Source organism: Carettochelys insculpta, chromosome 1, assembly GCF_033958435.1.
Source record: "Carettochelys insculpta isolate YL-2023 chromosome 1, ASM3395843v1, whole genome shotgun sequence".
NCBI lineage: Eukaryota > Metazoa > Chordata > Testudines > Carettochelyidae > Carettochelys > Carettochelys insculpta.
The window spans coordinates 303,989,300-304,014,876 of NC_134137.1; the positions used below are offsets into that span (position 1 = coordinate 303,989,300).

The 25,577-nt window shown below is 41.3% G+C and overlaps 1 protein-coding gene across 1 annotated transcript in view; it reads right to left on the reverse strand.

Annotated features, from left to right (window-relative positions):
- Positions 1–25,577, reverse strand: part of OTOGL (otogelin like) — a 153,383-nt gene that overhangs the window by 73,605 nt on the left and 54,201 nt on the right. Inside the window, exons 23-26 of the mRNA XM_075003706.1 lie at positions 7,039–7,173; positions 6,385–6,531; positions 3,884–4,003; positions 2,440–2,556 (exon numbers count right to left, since the gene is read on the reverse strand). Of these exons, the coding sequence (XP_074859807.1) occupies positions 2,440–2,556; positions 3,884–4,003; positions 6,385–6,531; positions 7,039–7,173 (519 nt within the window). The remainder of the gene's footprint in view (positions 1–2,439; positions 2,557–3,883; positions 4,004–6,384; positions 6,532–7,038; positions 7,174–25,577) is intronic.

Below are 25,577 nucleotides of genomic sequence, written 5' to 3' on the forward strand. Positions count from 1 at the left end.
CTTTACTTTAAAAAAATAAATCAGTGTAGTTTGCTGGCGACAGATAGAGTGTCTGAAAAAAGTGACTGCATTGTTGAAGCTACTGTCTAGGGGAATGAATATATAAAAATGACTTATTTTTTCTGTGCAATAATACAATCGGGATGATGGACATTCACACTGTCTTTCAACAAAAGTAAAATACTTCTCTGTTTTCAAAATTTTCTCTAACATTTGTCTTATATCTCCTCAGATTTGCATTAGCTCACTACTCCGTTCCCTTCCCTGTGCCATTCATAACTCTGAAACTTAAAAAGAATTAAATTATTACATTATTTCTGCATTATGAACTGTAAAATAACCCTTTCTGTTGGACTGAGGCAACTTTAATTCATCATCATAAAAATCTTACTGCTATTCCAAAAGATCGAAACATTTAACAGTGGTAGGGTTTTAGTGTAGTAGTTTTAAATCCATCATCAGATGACTTAATTCTACAGAAATTGAATCACAACCAATAACTTAGAAAGCCTGCTTTGACAAAGACCATGAAGGCCAAATTTCTGAACACTGAGGTCTAAGTGGTAGAGGTACACTTGAATTGTACTTGCATTTACAAAATGTGTTGCACACCAATGGTATGTTTTTATGTACAAACATGTAATTGAATACACATACTCGTGTTTCGCATGAGGTGAATTCTCATGCATATAATTTTGTCATTGTTAGAAAATTATCCCAAACACAGGTAAAAGTGAGTGTACAATAAAGAACAGAATTCTTCATTTTTGTCCGTTTTTAGAGAAAAAGTTACCTTTTGAGGATTCCATTTCTATTTCTATTTTATATTTTGAAAATATACTCATCACGAGTCCAACTGAAAAAATCCTAAAATGTTGGCTAATGTGAGTATGACTAAATCCACTCACTCCTCTGTCTATGTACAATCCTGTAACTTCTCCATTGGGCAAATTCCTGAGCAAATTGGTAGTCCTCACTCCACTCCCTGAAAGCTAAGAGCTGCCATTTCCTATAGGCCACCTGGAGATACCATTCATTAGTCCAGTCCAACAGCCAGAAAGGAACAGCTATGGCAAGCACTGAGGCCTACACTGCAACTGAGGGATATGACTGCAGCAGGGATATGACTGTGCTGCTAGGGGTCCTGCTGATACGCCCCTTTGGCTTGAAGTGGTTTCCAGCATTTACAGGGTTTACAGTTTAGTTCAATGGCTCTCAGTACCCCTGCTGTACAAATTGTTCCATCCCCCTTGCATGGGCAGACATACTCAAGCTAGCTTTCATCTTTCTACTTTGGCCACTGGCCACAGAAAACCACAGCAGAACAGCCTAACTGTAAAAAGGCCCTTTTGGTAACTGAAGGCACCTGAGGAGGCAGATACAATCAGAAATCCAGACAAACGTGTAGATTACAAAGCTCAGTAAAGGCCCCTTGTCTATGGGACACCTGCCACACTTTCTTCAAGCTATCTCCATCATCTCCATCTTGTTTGGACTGCACCTTAGACAGCCTGCTGTAACCAACACTCCTATTAACCAGGTACCAGAAAGCCAAGACATCACAGCACACATTAGTTGACAGTCAGTTACATCATCATGGCTCTGGTGTCCAAATCTTCTCACTCTTTCCCCTAGCATCCTCATATACAGATTAAGCAGGACAAATGACAGAAGACAACCACCTGAGATAAGGCTATACATGTGACTCCAACGTCTCACATCACATGCACTTAACACTTGTGATTATCAAATTTTCAGACTCCCTTGGCTTCATATGAGGACCACCGACAGAGGGGCAAAAGTGATAATTGCCCTAGGGCTTGGCATGTCAAAGGAGCCCAGAGCTCCAGCTGCTGCGACTTGGAAGTGCTGAGGCAGTGTTGCTCCACTGTTCTGTGCAGCTCAGAGGATGGACGGGGGCTAAGCACACCCCTTCTGTACTTGGTCCCACCCTTTCCAGAGTGTGGAGTTGGGCCCCACCTCACCTTGCCCTCTGGCTTGTGGTGGCTGTCAGCCCTGCCGCTTGATACATGTGAATATTCAAACTAAGTTAGCTGTATAGATTGTGAGTATCACGTCCCAATACACTAACACAATAGAAATTTGATTTTCCAAGCCAGTTACCCAAAACTTTCTGTTATTTGAATGAGGGCCATGTCCACGACAGATAATAACACTGAAAATCCACCAACTCTCCTACAGATTTATGATCCAGACTTTGGCTCCAGTCTGGCAAGGAGCTCTGTACAAGCAAGAAGCTCTGAAGAAGCATCCAAACAGAGATCCTTGCAGCACTGGGGCCTGAGTCAGTGCCTCCCAGATTATTCAGACTGAGTCATACTGTAACAAGGAATAAATTACTGATTCGTGACTATTTGGCTACTGGACATTCAGAATCAATATGTTCATCTTTGAATACTTAATACATTTTTAACTTACCACATTCCGACAAGGGGCAAAAACATCACTGTACAAAATTGAGCATTCCCTTTTGGCATAGGGGAACTTGCTCTGATGCACCTCACATGGCTTTATGGTTTCATTTGGGCTTTTACACTTAAAAAAAAAACACAAAATGAGTACAAGCTATTTATATGCACTATGTTTTGGTTTTGTATATTTGTTTGTTATACAAGAGACTTACTTTTGGCATATAGCAAAACTCCCATTGCCAGAGAGCAGAGAAAGCAATGTTAAACCGCAAATATTTTATTCTGTGTTTGGCCCCTCCTTTCCTGTTTTTCATAATTAAAAACATTTGCATGAAAAAGAACCTTTGCTGTTTGTTAAGAACTTGTATGTTTCTGCTTCTTGCGCTGTACATGAAGACTATTATTCTGTATTTGTGATAGACATAGCGTAACTGTTTCCAGAGCAACCAATTGTAACATCACAAACAGAGCATCATGGGCCAAATCCATCCCTGGTGTTTTGCCATTGACTTTAAATGGCATCACACTCGGGATGATTTAGCCCTATATGTTCAAATGAAGCAGCAACAGTAGGAAGAGAATAACTCATAAAAAACAAAGAGCCAAAGATCATCATGATAACTGAAACATAACTGAGATACTCAACTCCCTTTTTAAATATTCTCCTTCAAAAGAGAAAACAAATGGGCAGGAAAGCTTAACAAAAGGGCACTCAATTTACTTCAAGTTCATCCAAAAAGCAGATAGGAGGGAAAAATCTGAGAAGCAGCAATGATGAAAGACACCTAGTGCTGATTACAGATAGAAAATTGGGCATGACTTTACAACAGTGTACAGCTCAAAAAAAAATCATAAGCGAAAGCAAGCTGGGCTGTATAAACAAAAGCATCGTGTCATGGAGCAGAAAGTTAGGGTCTTTCTTCTTTTGCTCAAATGCAGCTGCATAGAGAGCACCGGTAAGCCATATAGCTGCAGGTATTTCGAAGTACCCACGCTACTTCAAAGTTCCCTTACTCCCAAAATGTATGGGACCTTCGAAGTAGAGCAGTTACTTCAAAATGCCTGTGGCTACATGGTTTGCCAGCACTTCAAAGTTAGCAACTTTGAAGTTTGGGTAGAAAGAATTATGCTAATGAGTTGCTGCATATGCAGCACAGCAACTCATGGTTATTCACCGATCCAGCTCGTTTGCATGCCCCCTTCAAGGGAGGGGGCTAAAATAGACAAGCCCCATATAAGGCTTTCCAAATTTGAAATAAGCCGTCCGCTATTTCAAAATTATTTTGAAATAGCAGTTTTGTTGTGCAGACGCTTGCAAAGTTATTTTGGAATCTCAGCCATGATTCTGAAATAGCGTTGTTGTGTAGAAACACCACAAGTGTTCACAACCTGTTCTCATACAATTCATTTTTTGTTCTGTTTATTTCTGTGTTGGAGAACATGTCACTTACCTGTCCCATCGCCCAGCTCTCTCCAAAAACTTGAGCATTTCTCACTTCCATGTTATTTGATGTAGTCAGATCATTTGAAGTATATTTGTCAAAATTTCCACACAAGCCTGCTAATTTACCCTAAAACATATATTAATATTTTTAAACATCTTTTGATTGTCAGTAAAAAACTACAATTACAAACTAGTGGTTTTAATGGAGAAGAAACTAAATTAAGGTTGCCTTAATATTATGATTGCATGGTGTTTATAACCATGACCCACACTTTGATGATATTTGAAATGACAATATATTTAGAGCTCCAAATTAAAGATTTTTGAAGCATAGAATTCTATTTCTCTTTTTCTTTCTATTTTCTGCTTCCAAGAACATACTTTCTTTACTTTCTAACTGAAGAAAGGAAGGGGGGTCCCTTCAAAATTCCCTCTAAAATCTGACATTTGTATGATCCAAGTCAAAAACCAAAAGTTCCAGTTCATTACTTCTTACCAGTGCAGCCTGATTAGACCTTCATTAAGACCGTCTGCCTAAATCCAAGTTAGAACAGTAAGGGCAATTCTATCCTATCCTATGCACAAGCCAGTCACCGGAAGCACTCTTAATGTAGGGGCATATGCTGGGAATGAATATATAAAAATGACTTATTTTTTCTGTGCAATAATACAATCGGGGTGATGGACATTCACACTTCCAGTATGCTCTTGGTTCAGTGTAATAAATTGTTGTTTCTTTAGGGCCAAAGTCTCTGAGAAAGGTATGTGTGAGGGCAAGAAGTGCAATATGTGCTTTTGTCCTTGTACAGGCACTATAACTCCTCGTGTGGGGGGAGGGAACCCCTCACAGTCCCTTTCCAAACATGCATATTCATGGTTGCAACTGAGGGCGTGTCTACACTGCAGTCAGAGGTGGTGACTAAGGCATGTGTAAACAAACCCAAACTCGCTTGAATAACAATAGCAAGACAGGAAAGCACAATTAGCAAGGGGCTAGATGCTTAAATAGATACCCAGGAAACTGGGTGGGGTTGTAGAGCTTGGGGTACTACAGGGTCACTGCTGTTGTTATTGGCCATAGCTGATGAAAGCTAGATCAGGTTTGTCACCATGTGCAAAAGTCACATTTCTGCCTGCAATTTAAACATCCCCTGCTAGAACAGCTTGGTAGGCACACAGGCTATGTCTAGATTACAGGCATTTGTCAACAGAAGTTTCTGTTTAAAGATAACTTCTGATAAAACTTCTGTCGACAGATCGCGGCCAAACTGACAAGTGGATTACAAGAGCAATCTGCTCGGTTGACAGATAGTGTCCAGGCTGTCCAGCCCTTCTACCAGCAAAACACCCAACCGGAAGCACAACAGACAGGACTGCCAGGCATTCCAGATGCCCTGTCTGTAAACAGAAGGTCCCCTGGAATATCCAGACTGGATTTTTGTAGACAGATCTCTATCAACAGAGGGGCTATTCCTCGTGGGGAGTGGGGTAAAGCTGTCAACAAAAGTGCTGCCTTCTGTCGACTTACTGTTGACAGATTGTGTTGGAATTCTGGATGCTCCTTTCCCCGGCTGGGTTGCTTTGTCCATGTTTATTTTAATCCCAATAAACTGAGCTGACTCTTCTACACCAGTATCATCTCAGTCTCTTCTTGCCTTAATTTGGGGTATACTAACGTGGCAATGTCACAGTAAGTCAGTGGAATGTATTACCAGAGATGTCAATGATACAGCAAGGGCAACGACGATTATTGCACAGAAGTCAACAGTGGCATTTGGTGCACTGAAAATATCTGTGATAGAATGCTGGACAGTATGCTTCGTGCTATCACCCGATACATATTTGAATTACTAGGATAACTTGAATGAAAGCAGCTTTGCCCTTAATACTTTTATGATTAGAAGATAAACAAAGATATGGATTTCACTATCTAGTGACAACCTCAGAACAAGACGAGTACTTGTGATTTATTTAAAGCCAGATTCTGTCACACTTCCTTATGCCAAACAGCAGCTTGGTCCACAAGAATGCCTAATGAAAGTACAATTTGGATATTATTCTTTCTGAGAGATACCAAGTGGCAGAGCTAGTTTAATTCAGGAAGAGAGCAGGCAGACACCATTCAGTTTCTTACATGTTGCTGTAAATGTTGCTGTTCTTTGACCTGCAACACACCAGCTGAGAGTCTTGGCAGAATGGATTGGGCTAAATTCTGCTAACCTGTGCAAAGACTGATTGTGACTATAATGGGCTGAGCCATGATGTTCATATCTGGGGGAAGGGAGAATGCCAAAATCAAAGAGTTCATATCCAATATTCCTCTTTGGATCCATCTTTGTTTTGTGATCTAAACCAGATTTAAAAGTGCCCAAAGATGAACTGCTAACACACTGAATCCCAAGGGCCACCACACAGTCCCACCCCATGCTGTAGTTCTTTCAGTATGAAGGAACTGCTCAGTGATATAAAATGTATGGTACACAATCTCAAGTTTACAATTTGGTTCACCTTCCATCGAGGTCCAACTTTGACATGTATCGTTGTCTTCCCGTCCCACAGGATTGTAATTTCTTGCTCTGGAAAGTGTACCACTGTATAATATCCAGCCTTCCAAAGCTGGTATGTTCTTTTGTTTTCCCATCTCCTGGCTGTCCTCTGTCAGAAATGGATATTTGTGAAAGATCTACAACAGCAATTTTATAATGTTTACAAGCAAGATGTACCACCAACTATTAACTAGCCCAAGGTATATTTTAAATTATAGCCTAACCCGAGTATGTTATTGAGCAACTAGGGAGCATTGCCTCAACTGGTTTGTTTTAAGGATTTTTATTTTATTTGTGGTTACTTTGGCTAATATGCTGCCTTCTGTCACAAAAGTACCTGGATGGAAACAAACTAATCCAAAAACTCCTCAGCTCTATTAAAAACAACAGCCAAGCATTCTTCCCTGTGGGACCAATATGGGTGTGGAAATGGAAAGGGAAAGGAGGTGTTAAAAAGCAGGGAAGAAACAGGAATTTTCATGGCGATCTGAGCTGTATAAGGAGCTCAGATGTTTTGGTACTTTTGATTGAATAGGACTCAATTTAATAAATAAATGTGCATGTTTCACATATGTACCATAAATGGTCATCCAAATGAGGGAAGAGAATAACTAACCTGCTTGTCAGAAGGTTCACTAAAATAAATCTCAGTATCTCCAACAGAGATCAAAACGCTCTTTGAGCAAACAATGTCATTATCAAAGCATTTCTTGTTCTGGGCAATTATGGATACATTTGAGTAGTCTGTGCTCTGCAACATGAAGAAGAAAACTGTTTTATTTACAAATACAATTGCACTTCCCTTCAACAGATAAACTCCAGCTTTTCCATCACAACATCACAATTAGTCTGTTGTTTTAACCTCTTAAACTGAAAGCTCCATAAATAGATATAACTCAAAAAAGGGATTTTAAATCCAATATTGTATCTTCTTTGGCGCAAAGAGCTATTAAATCCATCTTTCAGTCATTCTATGTTCTTGAGGATTTTACTCACAATTTGAGGATTAACGTAGCCTAAAATTAGACTTTTAATTAAGTAAGAGATTGGTTTAGATTTTAAAAATTGATTGTACATATTTTCTATATTATATAATAATATATTATTTTAGCAAAATGTAGTAATAAATTCTAGCTATATCATAAACACCAATGAAAAGGATGTTTTAAAAGCATGCATTCTGAGAACATGTTGCCATAAAGTCTACCAACCATTTTTCAATGCAAAACTATTGCCCACCATGAAAATTATGTACTCCCATCACAAAAATCATGGGATTTGCTGAAAATTTTTAAAATATTTTTAATTATCTTATGTGGTTTTGTTTGTCTTTTTATTTTTGAACTCTTGTCTGCCCACGCTCAGGCTGGGTGCATTTACACTTGCATTCCTCTTTTGAAAGAGGCATGCAAATGAAGGAAATCAAAAATGCAAATGAGGTGCTGATTTACATATCTGGCATCTCATTTGCACATTCTTCTTTCGAAAGAAGAAAAGCAGTGTTGACACTGCTCTTTCGAAAATAAACCCCATCTTCAAAAAAACCCTTTTTGCCTTTTTTTATGGGAAGAAGGATTCTTTTGAAGATGGGGTTTACTTTCGAAAGAGCAGTGTCTACGCGGCTTTTCTTCTTTCGAAAGAAGCTCTTTTGAAAGAAGAATATGCAAATGAGATGTCAGATATGTAAATCTGCACTTCATGTGCATTTTTGATTCCCCTCATTTGCATTCTCTTTTGAAAGAGGAATGCAAATGAGCAAAATTGAAAATGCAAATGAGGCACTGATTGACATATCTCATGCTTCATTTGCATAATATCTTTTCAGAAGAGATTCTTTCAAAACTAAAAAGCAATGTAGATGGGGCTTTTTCGAAACTAAGCCCCGTCTTCAAAAGAACCCTTCTTCTATTTTGTTTCAGGAGACTCAAAAGAGCCCTGGCTACATTGCTTTTTTTCTTTTGAAAGAATCTCTTCCAAAAAGAGATTATGCAAATAAAGCATAAAATATGTAAATAAGTGCCTCATTTACATTTTCAATTTCCCTCATTTGCATTCCTCTTTCAAAAGAGGAATGCAAGTGTAGACACAGCCTCGGTGTATGGGGCAGTAAAGAAACTAGGTCCAGAGGTGATAAGAGAGTGTTATTCAGCAATCCAAGAAGATTCAATCCCTTATTACTGAAACAGTTAAACGTGTGCTGATGATGATAGCTACTCTTTTTCTTTGTCTATTGTCCACATGGCTTGACACCCATAAGCTACGTACAGGCCATCAAATAGCATTCAAACAGTGAAGTCCTGAGAGACCTTATTCTTGTCACAGAACTTACACTACCATGTTTGCTCAAACCTCAAGTGAAGAATTTTTTTCCGCTAACTTCCAGCCCTGCCACTCTTCCGCAGATCTGAAAATAGCAGGGTTCTCTCCTCACATAGCACCACAAGTTACACCTGTATAGTCCCATGATCTGCAAAATCAGCAGTAGGGGGCACACGTGCTACCTTGTTACTTCCAGTGGGTAAAATACAGGTGCACCTTCAATTTAGCAAATAATTCTGTTGATGTTGCAAAAAAAGGAAGGGATCCAACTTAGACTGCAGGCTTTTTGGCACACAAGAGCCGTGTCTACACGTGCACGCTACTTCGAAGTAGTGGCACTAACTTCGAAATAGTGCCCGTCACGGCTACACGTGTTGGGCGCTATTTCGATGTTAACATCGACGTTAGGCGGCGAGACGTCGAAGCCGTTAAGCCCATGAGGGGATGGGAATAGCGCCCTACTTCGAAGTTGAACATTGAAGTAGGGCACGTGTAGCCGATCCACATCCCGCAACATCGAAATAGCGGGGTCCGCCATGGCGGCCATCAGCTGAGGGGTTGAGAGACGCTCTCTCTCCAGCCCCTGCGGGGCTCTATGGTCACCGTGTGCAGCAGCCCTTAGCCCAGGGCTTCTGGCTGCTGCTGCTGCAGCTGGGGATCCATGCTGCATGCACAGGGTCTGCAACCAGTTGTCGGCTCTGTGGATCTTGTGTTGTTTAGTGCAACTGTGTCTGGGAGGGGCCCTTTAAGGGAGCGGCTTGCTGTTGAGTCCGCCCTGTGACCCTGTCTGCAGCTGTGCCTGGCACCCTTATTTCGATGTGTGCTACTTTGGCGTGTAGACGTTCCCTCGCAGTGCCTATTTCGATGTGGTGCTGCGCAACGTCGATGTTGAATGTCAACGTTGCCAGCCCTGGAGGACGTATAGATGTTATTCATCGAAATAGCCTATTTAGATGTCGCTACATCGAAATAAGCTACTTCAATGTAGGCTTCACGTGTAGACGTAGCCAAGGGGTGCATCAACACTAGGAACTAACTTTGAAGTTATCTTCAAAGTTAGGCACTACATCGAAGTAGCCAGCAGAGAGTCTACACACATTTTCCCTTATCATAGAATCATAGGACAATAGAGCTGGAAGAGACCTAAAAAAGCCATCGAGTCCAGCCCCCTGCTCTAAGCAGGACCAAACCAATCAGATCAGCCCTGCCAGGGCTTTGTTGATGTGAGACTTAAAGACCTCCAGGGATGGAGACTCCACTACTTCCCTAGGTAGACCATTCCAATGCTTCACCACCCTCCTAGTGAAAAAGTTTTTCCTAATGTTCAACCTGGACCTCTCCAGCCACAACTTGAGACCATTGTTCCATGTTCTGCCATCCGTGACCACTGTAAACAGCCTCTCTCCAGCCTCTTTGCAGCCTCCTTTCAGCAAGTTGAAGGCTGTTATCAAGTCCCCCCTCAGTCTTCTCTTCTGCAGACTAAACAGTCCCAATTCCCTCAACCTTTCTTCATAAGTCATATGCTCCAGCCCCCTAATTATTTTGGTCGCCCTCCACTGGACCCTCTCCAGTGTATCCACATCCTTCCTTTAATTGGGGACCCAGAAATGGACACAGTACTCCAGATGCGGCCTCACCAAAGCTGAATAAAGAGGAACAATCACTTCTCTGGATCTACTGGCAATGCTTCTCTTGATGCAACCTAATATGCCATTAGCTTTCTTGGCTACAACGGCACACTGTTGACTCATGTCCAGCTTCTCGTCCACTACAACCCCCAGATCCTTTTCTGCAAAACTACTACCGAGCCAGTAAGATCCCAGCCTGTAACAATATTTGGGATTCTTCCGGCCCAAGTGCAGGACTCTGCACTTGCCCTTATTGAACCTCATCAGATTTCTTGCAGCCCAGTCTTCCAATTTGTCTAAGTCAGTCTGGACTCTGTCCCTACCCTCCAGTGTATCTACCTCTCCCCCAGCTTAGTGTCATCCGCAAACTTGCTGAGGGTGCAATCCAACCCCTCATCCGGGTCATTGATAAACATGTTGAACAGAACAGGACCCAGAACCGAACCTTGGGGCACTCCACTAGAAACCAACCGCCATCCTGACATCAAGCCATTGATCACTACCCTCTGGGCCCGACCTTCTAGCCAGCTTTCTGTCCATCTTACCGTCCATCTATCCAATCCACATTCCTTTAACTTGCCAACAAGAATATTGTGGGAGACCATATCAAAAGGTTTGCTAAAGTCAAGATAAATCACATCCATTGATTTTCCCCTATCCACAGAGCCAGTTATCTCATTGTAGAAACAAATCAGATTGGTCAGGCATGACTTGCCCTTCATGAATCCATGCTGACTATTCCTGATCACTCTCCCCTCCTCCAAGTGCCTCAAAATGACTTCCTTGAGGAGCCCCTCCATGATTTTTCCAGGGACTGATTGATGTAAGACTAACCGGCCTATTGTTCCCTGGATCATCCTTCTTCCCTTTTTTAAAGATGGGCACTACATTTGCCTTTTTCCAATCATCCGGGATCTCTCTCGATCTCCACAACTTTTCAAAGATAATGGCTAAAGGCTCATCAACAACATACGCCAACTCCCTCAGAACCCTAGGATGAATTAGTTCTGGGCCCATTGATTTATGTACATTTAGCTTTTTTAGATAGCTCCTATCCTGTTCTTTCCCCACCAAAGGCTGTCCACCTTCATCCCACAATGCATCACTTATCGCATTAGTCCGGGAGCTGTCTTTGTCTGTGAAGACCGAGGCAAAGAAAGCATTAAGTAGTTCAGCTTTCCCTACATCATCTGTCACGGGGTTACCTCCCTCAACCAGTAGGGGCCCCACACCCTCTCTGATCACCTTCTTCTTGCTAACATGCCTGTAGAAACTTTTCTTATTACCCTTCACATTCCTCGCAAGTCGCAATTCCAGTTGCGCTTTCGCCTTCCTGATAACTGCCCTACATTCTCAAGCTATATGTTTATACCCCTCCCTACACATCTGTCCCAGTTTCCACTTTTTGTAAGCTCCCTTTTTGTATCTAAGTTTTCCAAGGATCTTCCCATTAAGCCAGTCTGGTCTCCTACCACATTTACTTCTCTTGTAGCGCATCAGGACAGTTTCTTTCTATGCCTTCAACAGGGCTTCCTTAAAATACTGCCAGTTTTCGTGGACTCCTTTTACCTTCATGGTAGCATCCCAGGGGATTCTGCCCATCAGGCTCCTGAAGGAGTCAAAGTCTGCTTTTCTGAAGTCCAAGGTGTGTAATTTGCTGCTCTATTTCCTTCCTTTGGTCAGGATCCTGAAGTCTACCATCTCATGATCACTGCTTCCCAGGTTGTCCCCCACCTCTGCCTTCCCTATTAGTTCCTCCCTGTTTGTAAGCAGCAGGTCGAGCTGCGCATGACCTCTGGTCAGGTCCTTCAGCACTTGTACCAAGAAGTGATCCCCAACATTCTCCAGAAATTTCCTGGACTGCTTGTGTACCGCTGTATTGGTCTCCCAACAGATGTCAGGGTAACTGAAGTCCCCCACGATAACGAGAGCCTGCGATCTAGAAACTTCTCTCAGTTGTCTAAAAAAAGCTTCATCTACTTCATCATCCTGATTTGGCGGCCTGTAGCAGACACCAACCACCACATCTCCAGTGCTGTCTACACCACTAAGATTGACCCATAGATTCTCAACAGGCTTTTCTCCCTCTATGTACTGGAGTTCCAAGCAATCATAGTGCTCTCTCACATACAGTGCAACCCCTGCACCTTTTCTCCCTTGCCTGTTCTTCGTGAACAGTTTATACCCTTTCATGGCAGCGCTCCAGTCATGAGAGTCATCCCACCAAGTCTCTGTTATCCCAACCACGTCATAGTTCTTGGACTGAGCCAGGGATTCTAATTCCTCCTGCTTGTTACCCAGGCTTGGTGTACAAACACCTTAGATAAACAGTCGATTTCCCACCCTCCCTACTTGAACCAAAGGTCCACTTTTGTTGCACATTCCTCTTTGCATTTCTTCCCAACCTTCAAATTCCTTTCTACTCACAGGGTTTCAGTCACCTTCCCCCAGCGAACCTAGTTTAAAGCTCTCCTCACTAAGTTTGCAAGCCTACTTGCAAAAATGCTCCTTCCTTTCTTGGTTAGGTGGACCCCATCTCTTCCCAATAATCCTTGTGCCTGGTACAGCGTCCCATGATCAAAGAATCCAAAGCCCTCTCTCCGACACCACCTGCATAACCATGCATTTACTTCCTCAATTTGACGGTCCCTACCTAGCTCTTTCCCTTCAACAGGAAGGATGTACTAGAACACCACTTGCACTCCAAATTCTTTGACCCCTCTTCCCAGCGCCACATAATCCACAGTAACCCACTCAAGGTCATTCTTGGCCACATCATTAGTTCCCACATGCAGAAGTAGGAAGGGGTAGTATTCCGAAGGCTTGAGCAGTTTTGTAAGGCTCTCAGTCACATCCTGAATTCGAGCTCCTGGTAAACAGCACACCTCACAAGATTGCAGGTCCAGCTGGCAGATGGATGGTTCAATCCCTCTTAGGAGGGAGTCCCCTACCACCACCATCCGTCTTTTTCTTCTGGGGGTGGTGGTCATTGAACCCCCAACCCTAGGACTACACATCTTCTGTCCTGCACTAGGAGCAGTTCTCTTGCCACTTTCTTCCTATGAGGTTCCATCCAAAGCACTCACCACCAGAGAACCAGTGGAGAGTGCCTGAAAGCGATTACTTATCTCTATATCAATGGGGGACTTGTGTACCAGCCTTCTTTTCCTTCTCGAAGTTACATGCCGCCAGTTCTCCACTTCATCCCTTACCACCCTCCCCGGTCCTTCCGCCTGTCGTGCTTGCAAGATTCAATGCTCCCTTCTGTCAAGGAAATCTTCATCCTCCCTGATTGAGCATAGGGTCAACACTTGAGCCTCCAGTCCTCTAATTTTTTCTTCTAAAATGGAGACCAGCTTGCACTTAGTGCAGACGAAATCCCTTCTTTCCTCAAGGAGGAAGAAAAACATGGCGCATCCCGAGCAGGTAACAGCAGCAGACCTATCACTATCCATGCCTGCCATCCTAGAACAGTGATTTAAAAGAAAGGCAAGGGTCCCTGGCCCCTTCCAACTCCCACTCTAAACTCCCTGTTTGCAGTCTCCTGTTCGCAAGCTCACCTGTTCGCTAGGACACTGTTTTATAAAGCCTTGAACTGCCTCAAAGTCCCGCCCCTTACTGAGGCTCAGCCAATCAGCAGAGGCTTCTAGATAACAAGCTTATTTAGAAGCCAACAGATTCCAACTGCCAGTCCCAGTCCACCCTCCATGGGGCGGGGGCAGGGAAAAATAAAAAAATAAATAAATTAAGAAAAAAAACAACTAACAATCACACACCACAGAACAGAAAAACACCACAGCCACAGCCAGAAGCCCCAGACACAACATTCATTCAGACAGACTCTTATTTAAGAATCCTGTTTTGGCTTCTCCTTTAACTTCAAAGAAGGAAGCCCAACTTCCAAGTCCTTACTTCATTCCCAGGAATGGAGATGCTCTACTTTGAAGTTGCTTACTTCCAAGTTAACAAGTCCTGTGGCACCTTATAGACTAACAGATATTTTGAAGCATAAGCTTTCGTGGGTAAAGACCCGCTTCTTCGGATGTATCTGACGAAGTGGCTCTTTACCCACAAAAGCTTATGCTGCAAAATATCTGTTAGTCTATAAGATGCCATAGGACTTCTTGTTGTTCTTGAAGATACAGACTGACACAGCTGCCTCTCTGTCACTTCAAAGTTGTACTTCGAAGTAAGCAACTTTGAAGTTATTTTTGTAGTGCAGACACAGCCATGCTGTCTTTTTGTTCAGCGCTTAGTACAGTACACTGGGACTCTCAGGTGCTACAGTAATACAAATAATTAGTAACAGTCAAATTCACTCAGCTATTATAAAAAACTACTTTTGTCACTAACGTTGGTTGCTACGTCTGAATATACACAGGAAGCAGATCTAGTGAATAACAAGGTGTTGCTTTTACACAGCCACTTTCCAGAGCTGTGCTTCTCTTTACCTTATTAGGTAAAACTTCCACAAAGAGGGATGTGCTACAATCAGTCATGTGAAACCTAGTCATGCTGATAGAAACTAGAAATGAAATCATTTTCCCACTTCAGGAGAAGCTAGCATATTCCCATGTAAATTACCATATCTAGCCTGTTCCAACTTAATATCAGTTTCTTTGTGATAACATGGAGTTGCTAAGCAACATGGCAGGCAGAGTGTCACAGACCTGGGCAGTCTGTCAAAACCTCATTGTCAGTCCTAACGTCTCAGAATGTTCTTTTGCTAGACTTCTCAACTGCACTGTATTATTCAATGCCTTGGAGACAGGAAAAATAAATTGCCAGCTCTTCCCCAATTTTTAATAATGCTTGGGAGCGTTACATCTTATTTCTGTCACAGGTCTTCAGCGGTGATCAGTGCCATCTGAGGAGAACACTATGCTCATCTCAGAAAATTCAGCCCAATAAATGAGGACTTGGGGTGAAGATTGTTTTTTGTTTAATTCATTTAAATCTATCTGCTTTAGCACTACATGCTCAAATAATCCTGATTAGTGGGATAATCAGTAAGTAACTGATTTAAAGCTTACCCTCTCTCCATCTTTTCCAGGTTCTAATATCCATAGTCACTAGTTTTCATTCACTATGATGCACCAGCATGCACTCTAGTGGTACCAATGTACTCCCTACAGAATCTGGGGCCAGACTGGAGATGATACAGGTTAAATCAATTCCTATTTTACTTATTTTTGCCTGACTTTAATATTTTTTATAATGATACTCAAAAGTCAAAACACTGAGATCTAAAAATGTTTGAAATTGCAATTTTGTTCAAAAAAAGTGGAATTTGACTTACTGTTATGGCTGTCTCCAGGAGGGGGGAGGCACCAGTAGAGCACAGACAAACGTAGGGCTTGTCTACGCTTCGGTGAACATTCACCCAGTCAGGGTCAATCTTCCAGAGTTGGATTTCATGCATCTGGTAAAGATGCATTAAATTGATCTGTTTGGAGTTGGCAGTCAATCCCTGTACTCCTTGCTAGCATGAGGAGTGAGGGAGGTCGATGGGAGAAATGCTTCCATCGACCTTCCTAGATAGATCGATTCTAGCTATAAAATTGCTGTAGTTAAAATTGCATATCTGAAATCGACTTTCAGGTCTAGTGTAGACCTGGCCTTACCTGTTCCCCGATTTTGTGATTCCTGAAAGCTGAGGCTTATTATTTGTTATTTACAGAGATATGGTGCTCTGACTCCCCTCTGTAAGGCACATAACAGTTAATTCCTGCAACTTCATTGCTAACCTATTATTCATAAAGACCCCAGTTCTGCAAGATGCAGGGCATTCTGTCCCCAGTCCAGCAAAGCATCATCATCATCCTCAATAATCGTGGGCTCAGCGCCCATTGGCGTCTGATGCCTCTCTCACTATTTCCTTCCATCTTTCCCTACCCAGTGCAGAGTGGCTTAGTTTCTGTTGACTAGCTCTGCACCAATCTACTACATCATCTATTCATTCTCTGTGGGGTCTGCCTCTCCTATTCCAACCATCCATTATGCCGAATACTAGGGTCCTGATTTTTCATTCATTGTTCATTCTGCAAATATGTCCAAATAGTTGTAGTTTCCGTTTTATAACCTTCTGCAGCAGGTTCTCTTTCAGCTGTATCTTCCTATATAATTCCTCATTGGTGATTTTCTGCATCCATCCTATTCTCAGGATCTTTCTATAACAACTCCTTTAGAATGCCAATATTCTTCATTTTGAATCTTTTGTTATCACCCACGACTCACATCCAAACAACATGCTGCTGAATACACACATTTTCAAGATGCCCAGCTTCGTTCTTAAGCTAATTGCTTTGCTTTTCCAGATCTTATCCATCTCCTTCAAACTCACTCTTGCTTTTGCTATTCTAGTCACTATTTCCTTCTTACAGTCTAGATCATATGTTATGTTGCTCCCCAGATACGTGAACTTCTCCACATTTTCTAGTTCAATACCATCCACACTGATCTTCCTTCCTATTTCTTTATCTCCAAATACCACTGTATTTGTTTTATCAATGTTCATAATCAGTCTGTACTGCTTCCCTTCTTCATTTAGTGCCTGCACCATTTTCACTAGCTTCTCCTCATCTTCCTCAATGATAACTATATCATCCGTGAACCTCAAGCTGTTAAGCATAAACTTTAATGCCCATATATCTTTGTGTTTTCATAATCATACCTACACATTGTTTACTGTTCAATTTTAGCTTCTTGCCTACCTGAAGCACAATGCTAATAGCCCCCAAAAGGCTTTCCTAGAATCATATGTGCATTGCTGTTGGGAGTCATATGGCACTGGTACACACAGACTCACAAGTTCTAAGAAACAGTAACAGAGAGAAAGCCGTGCTAGTCTATATACTATCAAAACAAAAAAGCAGTCAAGTAGCACTTTAAAGACTAACAAAATAATTTATTAGGTGAGCTTTTGTGGGACAGACCCACTTCTTCAGACCACAGCCATACCAGAACAAACTCAACATTTAAGGCACAGAGAACCAAGAATAGTAATCAAGGTGGACAAATCAGAAAAAAAAATTATCAAGGTGAGCAAATCAGAGAGTAGAGGGGCACAAGGGGGTGGGGGAGGGAGTCAAGACTTCAGTTAAGCCAAGTATGCAAACAAGCCCCTATAATGACCCAGAAAATTCCCATCCCCATTCAAACCATGCGTTAATGTGTCGAATTTGAATATAAAAGAGAGTTCAGCAGCCTCTCTTTCAAGAGTGTTGTGAAAATTCCTCTTCAGTAAGATGGACACTTTTAAGTCATTACCAGAATGGCCCACTCCATTAAAATGCTGGCTGACTGGTTTGTGGATCAGGAGTGTTTTTATGTTTGTTTTGTGCCCATTAACTCTTTGTCTAAGAGAGTTTGAAGTCTGTCCAACATACAAAGCATCTGGGCATTGTTGGCACATGATGACATATACGACGTTAGTTGAGGAACATGAGAATGTGCCCGTGATTCTGTGAATAACCTGGTTAGGTCCAGTGATGGTATCTCCAGAATAGATATGTGGACAAAGCTGGCAGCAGGCTTTGTTGAAAGGAAAAGAGTTAATGGGCACAAAACAAACATAAAAACACTCCTGATCCACAAACCGGTCAGCCAGCATTTTAATGGAGTGGGCCATTCTGTTAATGACTTAAATGTTTACGTCTTACTGAAGAGGAATTTTCACAACACTCTTGAAAGAGAAGCTGCTGAACTCTTTTTCATCTTCGAAGTCGACACATTAACACGTGGTTTGAACGGGGATGGGAATTTTCTGGGTCATTATAGGGGCTCTTTTACATACTTGGCTTAACCTAATTCTTGAGTCCCCTCCCCGCTTCTGCCCCTCTACTCTCTGATTTGCTCACCTTGATAATTTTTTTTTTCTGATTTGTCCACCTTGATTACTATTCTTGGTTCTCTGTGCCTTAAATATAGAGCCTGTTCTGGTACAGCTATGGTCTGAAGAAGTGGGTCTGTCCCGTGAAAGCTCACCTAATAAATTATTTTGTTAGTCTCTAAAGTGCTACTTGGCTGCTTTTTTGTTCTAAGAAACAGATTAAGAAGGGCTTGTCTACACATACAAGGGATCAGTACTGCAGTGATCAATCTAGTAGGTGTAGTGGAGAATTCACTCTCTTGTTGACTTTGGTATTTCATTGGAACAAGAAGCATATGGGAAGCCAACGGAAGAATTTCTCCCACTGACCTATGCAGTGGAGACACCACAGTAATTTAACAGAAAGTATGTTGACTCCAGCTACAATAGTTGGAGTTGTACATATTAGATTGACTTTATCCTATAGTGTACACATGCCCAAAAAGCTGAGTCCTGGAGATGGGATGCAAATTTAATGGAAGAAAGAGTGCTTCCCACCATGGAGGAGAAGACCAGGCAAAGAAAATGGAGAACAGAGCAGTGATACTGCTCACATTTCTACAAAAAATTAACTCACTTTAATAAAAAGCATTTTAAAATTAAATAATATTTGAAACGACTAACATGCAAATAAAACACCTCCCAAGCAGTATGACATTTTTGTTACATTTCTCCCTCCCCACGTGCCTTTTCCTCACCATCCCTCATGTCTATATTGAGCCTAATTTTGTTTGTAAACTCCAGAAATCACTGATTTAAACTGATAAATTGGAAAAAGCACCACATCTCTCTATGACACTGTGAGACTAGTACATGATAATATTACTGAATAGAAGGGCAGCAACAGGGAGCAACAGAGGTACATGGGGAAAGCTGTGGTAACACTATATGGAAAGGACTATCACTCCAGTCTTTGACCATTTTCAGCTGTCTGATAATGCTTATTTAGAACTGACTTCTAAACCATACCATTTTACAACCTTCTTTTAATTTCCATTCTGGGAGCACTTTATAGTAGTACACGATTTTCATTTTAGCACACATGAGTGAAGTCCTAATAACTATCAAGTGAATCTCACTGTAATGACAGTTCAGAGAGCTACTATGACAAGGGAATCTGTCTGATCATTACGTTCCAAAGTTTATGTCTAAAAAAATGCTCTTTTAATTAAATATAGATTTCAGAAACAAAATGATACAATCAGGTAAAAAGGAGTTTTTTCTTCTTTTTTCATATTTGAAGAAAAAGAATGTATCGAATTATTTTAAACAGATTCTCCTTTGTTCTACTTATTTAATTTTGCCCTGCTTGTGTATTAGATTTGGCATTTGCTTGGGTTACATTACAACAATCCTTTTCTAATTAAAAATGTGATATTCCCTACATTGAGGTTTTAGAAAAGTTTGGGTATCAGTTTCCAAGTGATATGATCCCCCAACAATATTAATTATTTTGCAATATGACTGGTATCTAAACAGTGAAATTAATGGATATACTCATTTACTGTATGTTTAAATACTTAAATTTGTATTTTTATGGAAGCATGCATTATTATAAAGATATGTGAGGTATTACTTTTGTTAATGGACCATAAATGGCATCCATTATTAATAGCTAACTTTGGCTATGTCTACACGTGCCCCAAACTTCGAAATGGCCATGCAAATGGCCATTTCGAAGTTTACTAATGAAGCGCTGAAATGCATATTCAGCGCTTCATTAGCGTGCGGGCGGCAGCCGCGCTTCGAAATTGACGCTCCTTACCGCCGCGCGGCGCGTCCAGACGGGGCTCCTTTTCGAAAGGATGCCGCCTACTGCGAAGTCCCCTTATTCCCATGAGCTCATTGGAATAAGGGGACTTCGAAGTAGGCGGCGTCCTTTCAAAAAGGAGCCCCGTCTGGACGCGCCGCGCGGCGGCAAGGAGCATCAATTTCGAAGCGCAGCTGCCGCCCGCATGCTAATGAAGCGCTGAATATGCATTTCAGCGCTTCATTAGTAAACTTCGAAATGGCCATTTGCATGGCAATTTCGAAGTTTGGGGCACGTGTAGACACAGCCTTTCAGATGTAACTAATTTGCTTGTTAACGTGAACATTTTGCTTTCTTCCCTGTAAAGAAAAAGATAAGGTAAAAATGTAGAAGTGAAATTGTAACAGCAAGTTATTATTCCTAAATAACATATAAGGTGTTTCTGAGTACTGTGAAATGTTGTCAATGACTGTAAGTCCTGGACTTCATTACATATTTCATAACAAAAAAATTAAAACTGGATTATTTAGATTACTGTAATTTCTAGTTTCTGTGGATTCAGAAAGGTAGACTCTGAGGACCTTTCCTGACTCAGCTCATAGCAAATTTAATTCAGAATTAAACATTTTCCTACTTTGCTCCTACATGAGCTATTCTTAAGAATCATGCCCACATAGTCACTCCTAAAGCAGTATCTCCAGGGCTACATCTACACGTGAAGCCTACATCGAAGTAGCCTATTTCGATGTGGTGACATCGAAATAGGCTATTTCAATGAGTAATGTCTACACATCCTCCAGGGCTGGCGATGTTGCGCAGCACCACATCGAAATAGGCGCTGTGAGGGAACGTCTACACGCCAAAGTAGCACACATCAAAATAAGGGTGCCAGGCACAGCTGCAGACAGGGTCACAGGGCGGACTCAACAGCAAGCTGCTCCCTTAAAGGGCCCCTCCCAGACACAGTTGCACTAAACAACACAAGATCCACAGAGCTGACAACTGGTTGCAGACCCTGTGCATGCAGCATGGATCCCCAGCTGCAGCAGCAGCAGCCAGAAGCCCTGGGCTAAGGGCTGCTGCACACGGTGACCATAGACGCTCGAGAGGGAGCGTCTCTCAACCCCTCAGCTGATGGCCGCCATGGCGGACCCCGCTATTTCGATGTTGCGGGATGCGGATCGGCTACACGTGCCCTACTTCAATGTTCAACTTCGAAGTAGGGCGCTATTCCCATCCCCTCATGGTGTTAGCGGCTTCGACGTCTCACCGCCTAACGTCGATGTTAACATCGAAATAGCGCCCAACACATGTAGCCGTGACGGGCGCTATTTCGAAGTTAGTGCCGCTACTTCGAAGTAGCGTGCACGTGTAGACACGGCTCAGGTGGCCCATCAAAGGTGGTCCATGCTACCATCATCAACCTGACTCATATTCTTAGAGTTCATATATGGGATAGAGCTTTCAGCAGTGAAATGACAACACACCTGATCACCTGAAAACTGATTTGTACAAGGTTATTTTTGTTTATGGCTGGGGGTGATATTTTAACATTCTATGGAACCTGACACATTAGGAGCCAACATTATTACTGGAACTCCAACTAGTCATTCTTACAATGGCTTTGCTCTTCACACACGCAACAAATTATTAAAATGTAGATTAGGGGTTGCCAAAGGACACCTGCCTGCCCAATCCTAACACCAAAAGTAAAAACCAATTATGAAAAAGTTACTTTCTTTATGCTGTGTGGTCACCGCTGAACAACAAAGACTCATCATGAGATGCCAACCTGTCAATCACACCAGACTTCCTCAATAATTCTAGTTTGGAAAGAAATTTTGCTCCAGCAATTGCTGGAAACCCTCCATGCTAATCTGCACAAATTGAAAGCAATCTTTCCTTTACTGGAGGAAAAAAAAGGGATTCATTCACGGCATAATGTAATGGTCTCCTGAGCCAGATGGTGGAGACAGAAAGGCAAGTAGAGGTAATTGAGTCAGAAATCATCAATCTGGAGAGCATGGAACATGAGCATAAATCCACTGCCAACTGTAACCAAATCTTCTGCTCACTGAGAGGATGGAACAAGTGGAAAAAAAGTTATCTGGCAACTGAGTTTCTCAGCAGAAGACGAAAAAAGAAGGGCCTCTCTGTAGGCCTGGTTAATAAGACCCTAGCTGACTTCCAAAAATGTATATAAAAGAAGAGCTTCATTCCCATTGACTTTAGTGGGCTTTGAAACAGGCTCTGAGTATTAATACAGAGCTCTCATTTGAGGACAGGCTGATCTGTAAGCTACACAGACCTTTAAAATTCTTCTTCAGCTGATATTCAACTGGGAACATGATCTTTCCTATGTCGCTGAAGGCGGAACTCTGCTTCTCTAAAGAGTACAACCTTGAATGGCTGCAAAATGCCTCCATACTGGCATGGCGCAGCCATTACTGAAGATGAAACTGAAATTCAGGAATGAAAGGGGCCACAGAGGCAATTATGAACTAATTATATTGAGCCCTACATATACACTACACAAGTGGCATTTTTAACATAAATGCAGAACTGCCTGGAAACAAACAGGAATTAAATGACTGATTGGTCTAAGGAATACTTAGTCTGAACAACCACAGTTACTTTACACTTTAAAAATAGCACTGTGTTTACTTTCCTATGCTTTTACAGAAAGATCTTCTATTTAGTTATAACATTTGGCTGGCATGAATTTATCTATATTCAAGCCTGTGAAAAATTAACAATTTACTTGATTTACGATGAAGTGAAAAAGATTAGTCAACCTGCACTGAAAAGAGACTTGGTGCTTTGAAGGGATTTGGCAATTAAGATTTTAAATTGTTAAGGCTTAAAATGGACATATTCTTTGAGATGTCGTACATCAGGGCAGTAACCTTTATATGCACTAAATTCATGTTATATACAACATGAAACAAAATATCTTGAAATATCTTACTGATCATTAAGAAATAATGCCCCCTGATAGTTTAAAAAGCCTGCATTAAATTCATTCATGTGTTTTTCATATCCAGCAGAGAATATGTTTTGAATCTTTTACAGACAGCTTTTTCATTCACCTGGTGTTATCTTAAAGAATTTTAAACTGCTGATTATAGTTCACTGAGTCTGTGGTTTAACATGTCCTAAGTGGCTGAAAGATTAAATGTGTTTCCTTTTTAGATGACAAGCAGGTGCCTCTTTTGAAAGTTTAACAGCAGGATATATTGATAAAGTGTATGGTTTAAACACAGTGCATCACATTCAGAAAGGCTAAATGCTAAGTCAAAGAGCATCAGCATGTCACTATCCTATCGACTGGGAAAACAGCTACAGTAGATTATAGACAAGAATTCAGCCTTGTGTCAGAGCAAAACAATCAGTGTTTGGTACAAACAGTTCCCATTATCGTATTTTGATGTCAATTTACTCTTACCATAAACTAGCAGAAATAAAGTGACCTATTTCTCAGCAGGAAAAAAAGAGTCTAAGAGAATGGACAGAATGGTTACATAGTTTTTAAATGTCAGGCTATCCTTCTTTCCCTTTTACAGATCACATGTTACTATTGGAATGACAAGCCAGATTTTCTAATAAAGTCAATCTTGCCAGTGGGTTCCAAATGTGTACTCATGCTAATTATACTTTTATTTCAGGTGACGAAAGCTATTGGGGAAGGCTTTTCTAGATTCACTTTTTAACAAATAGGTAAGAACTGGCTGGAAATTCAAAAGTGGAAGGCAGCTTGGGTGAAGTGATCATGGTATGATAAGAGTTCATGGTTCTAAGAAATGACAGGAAGCAGAACAGCAAAATAAAGACAATGTATTTCAATAAGACAGATTTTAGCAAACTTGGGGAGTTGATAGGTGAGAGCCCATCTAAAGAAAGTCTAAGAGGAAAAACAGTTGAAGAGAGTTGGCACTTTTTCAGAGAGACATGATCAAGAGCAAACTTTTCCACTGCATGGCAAAAATAGGAAGTAAGACAAAAGACTGCGCTGGCTTAACCAGGCATCTTGAATGACCTAAAAATAAAACAGGAGTCCTACAAAAAGTAGAACTAGGTCAAATTACAAAGGTTGAATATAAATAAATAATACACCTCTCTTGGGGCAAAATCAGAAGGCCGAGGCACAAAACAAGATCAGACTAGCTAGACTGAAATAATTGAGGTTGTTTAGTCTGGAAAAGAGAAGACTGGGATGGGACATGATAACAGTTTTGAAGTATCTAAAAGGATATTCCAAGGAGGAGTGAGAAAAATTATCCTCTGTAACAGCTGATGATAGGGCAAGAAGCAATGGGCTTAAATTGCAGTAAGGGAAAGCTTTAGAAAAAGCTCCCTGCCAGGGTGGTTAAGCGTGGGAATAAATTTCCTAGAGACCAGAGGCAACTAGCACCTGCAAAGAGATGTAGGGAGGGCCACTCAGAGGAAAAGGGAGGGAGTAGGAGCTCCCTGATTACCTATTAAAATTTTGGCAGTGGCCCAGGGGAATGGCTTACCTTTTGAGTACTATCAAGAATCACCAATGCTAGGGATGCTCTGGAGTCTCCATCAATGGAGATTTTTAAAAGCAGGTTTTTGTCCAACTCATCCAGGATGGTAGATAGTGCTTGGTCCTGTGATGAGTGCAGAGGACTGGATTTGGTGAGCTCTTGAGGTTCCTTCCAGTTCTGTTATTCTATGATTCTATGCATGTGCAAATCAGATTTGCAAATGTTCACCTAATCTATTTGAAAATCTGGTTCAGAGTAGTCTGAATTAATAATCAGTCAAATTAATAACAGCAATGAAGGGTCCTGTGGCACCTTATAGCCTAACTGAAAAGTTTTGAGCATGAGCTTTCGTGAGCACAGACTCACTTCATCAGATGCAGTCTTTGCTCACGAAAGCTCGTGCTCAAAACTTTTCTGTTAGTCTCTAAGGTGCCACAGGACCCTTCGTTGCTGTTACAGATCCAGACTAACACGGCTACCCCTCTGATACTAGTCAAATTAATGTGCACCTTTTAAAGTGGTGGGTTTTTTCCTTGCAGAAAATGGAAAATGATATTTTGGGAATCTGCTTCAATACAATAAGTACGTATTGTAGAATTTCAGAGTTAGGAGCACCAGAAAGTTACAAACTGACCAGAAGTATACAATCAGGTAACAGTAGAGCCTCCCTACCAGAAAATACAGTGCAGTACCGATGTAAAACTTAATCTACTATAAAAATAAATAGAACATTAAAAAATATCTGACAAGGTAAAGAAGCTGTTTCTGTGTTTTTTCATTTAAGTTCAATGGTTAAAAATAGCATATTAATTTGGCATAGAAAAGTTTCAAAACTGTAGAAAGTCAATGTTCACTGGCAAAGTTTTGAAAGAAACACTACAATATTTCATTCACAGTTTCAAACATTTCAGAGTTATAAACAATGTCAGTTCCCAAGGTGTTCATAACTCTGAAGTTCTAATGTTAATAATTTCCATTCTCTTCTTCCACCCAAGACCAACAAGTTGGAATTATCATTTGACATTATTACATCAGATACGCTGTTAAATAACCATAACGTTACTTTTTAGGGAAATACAG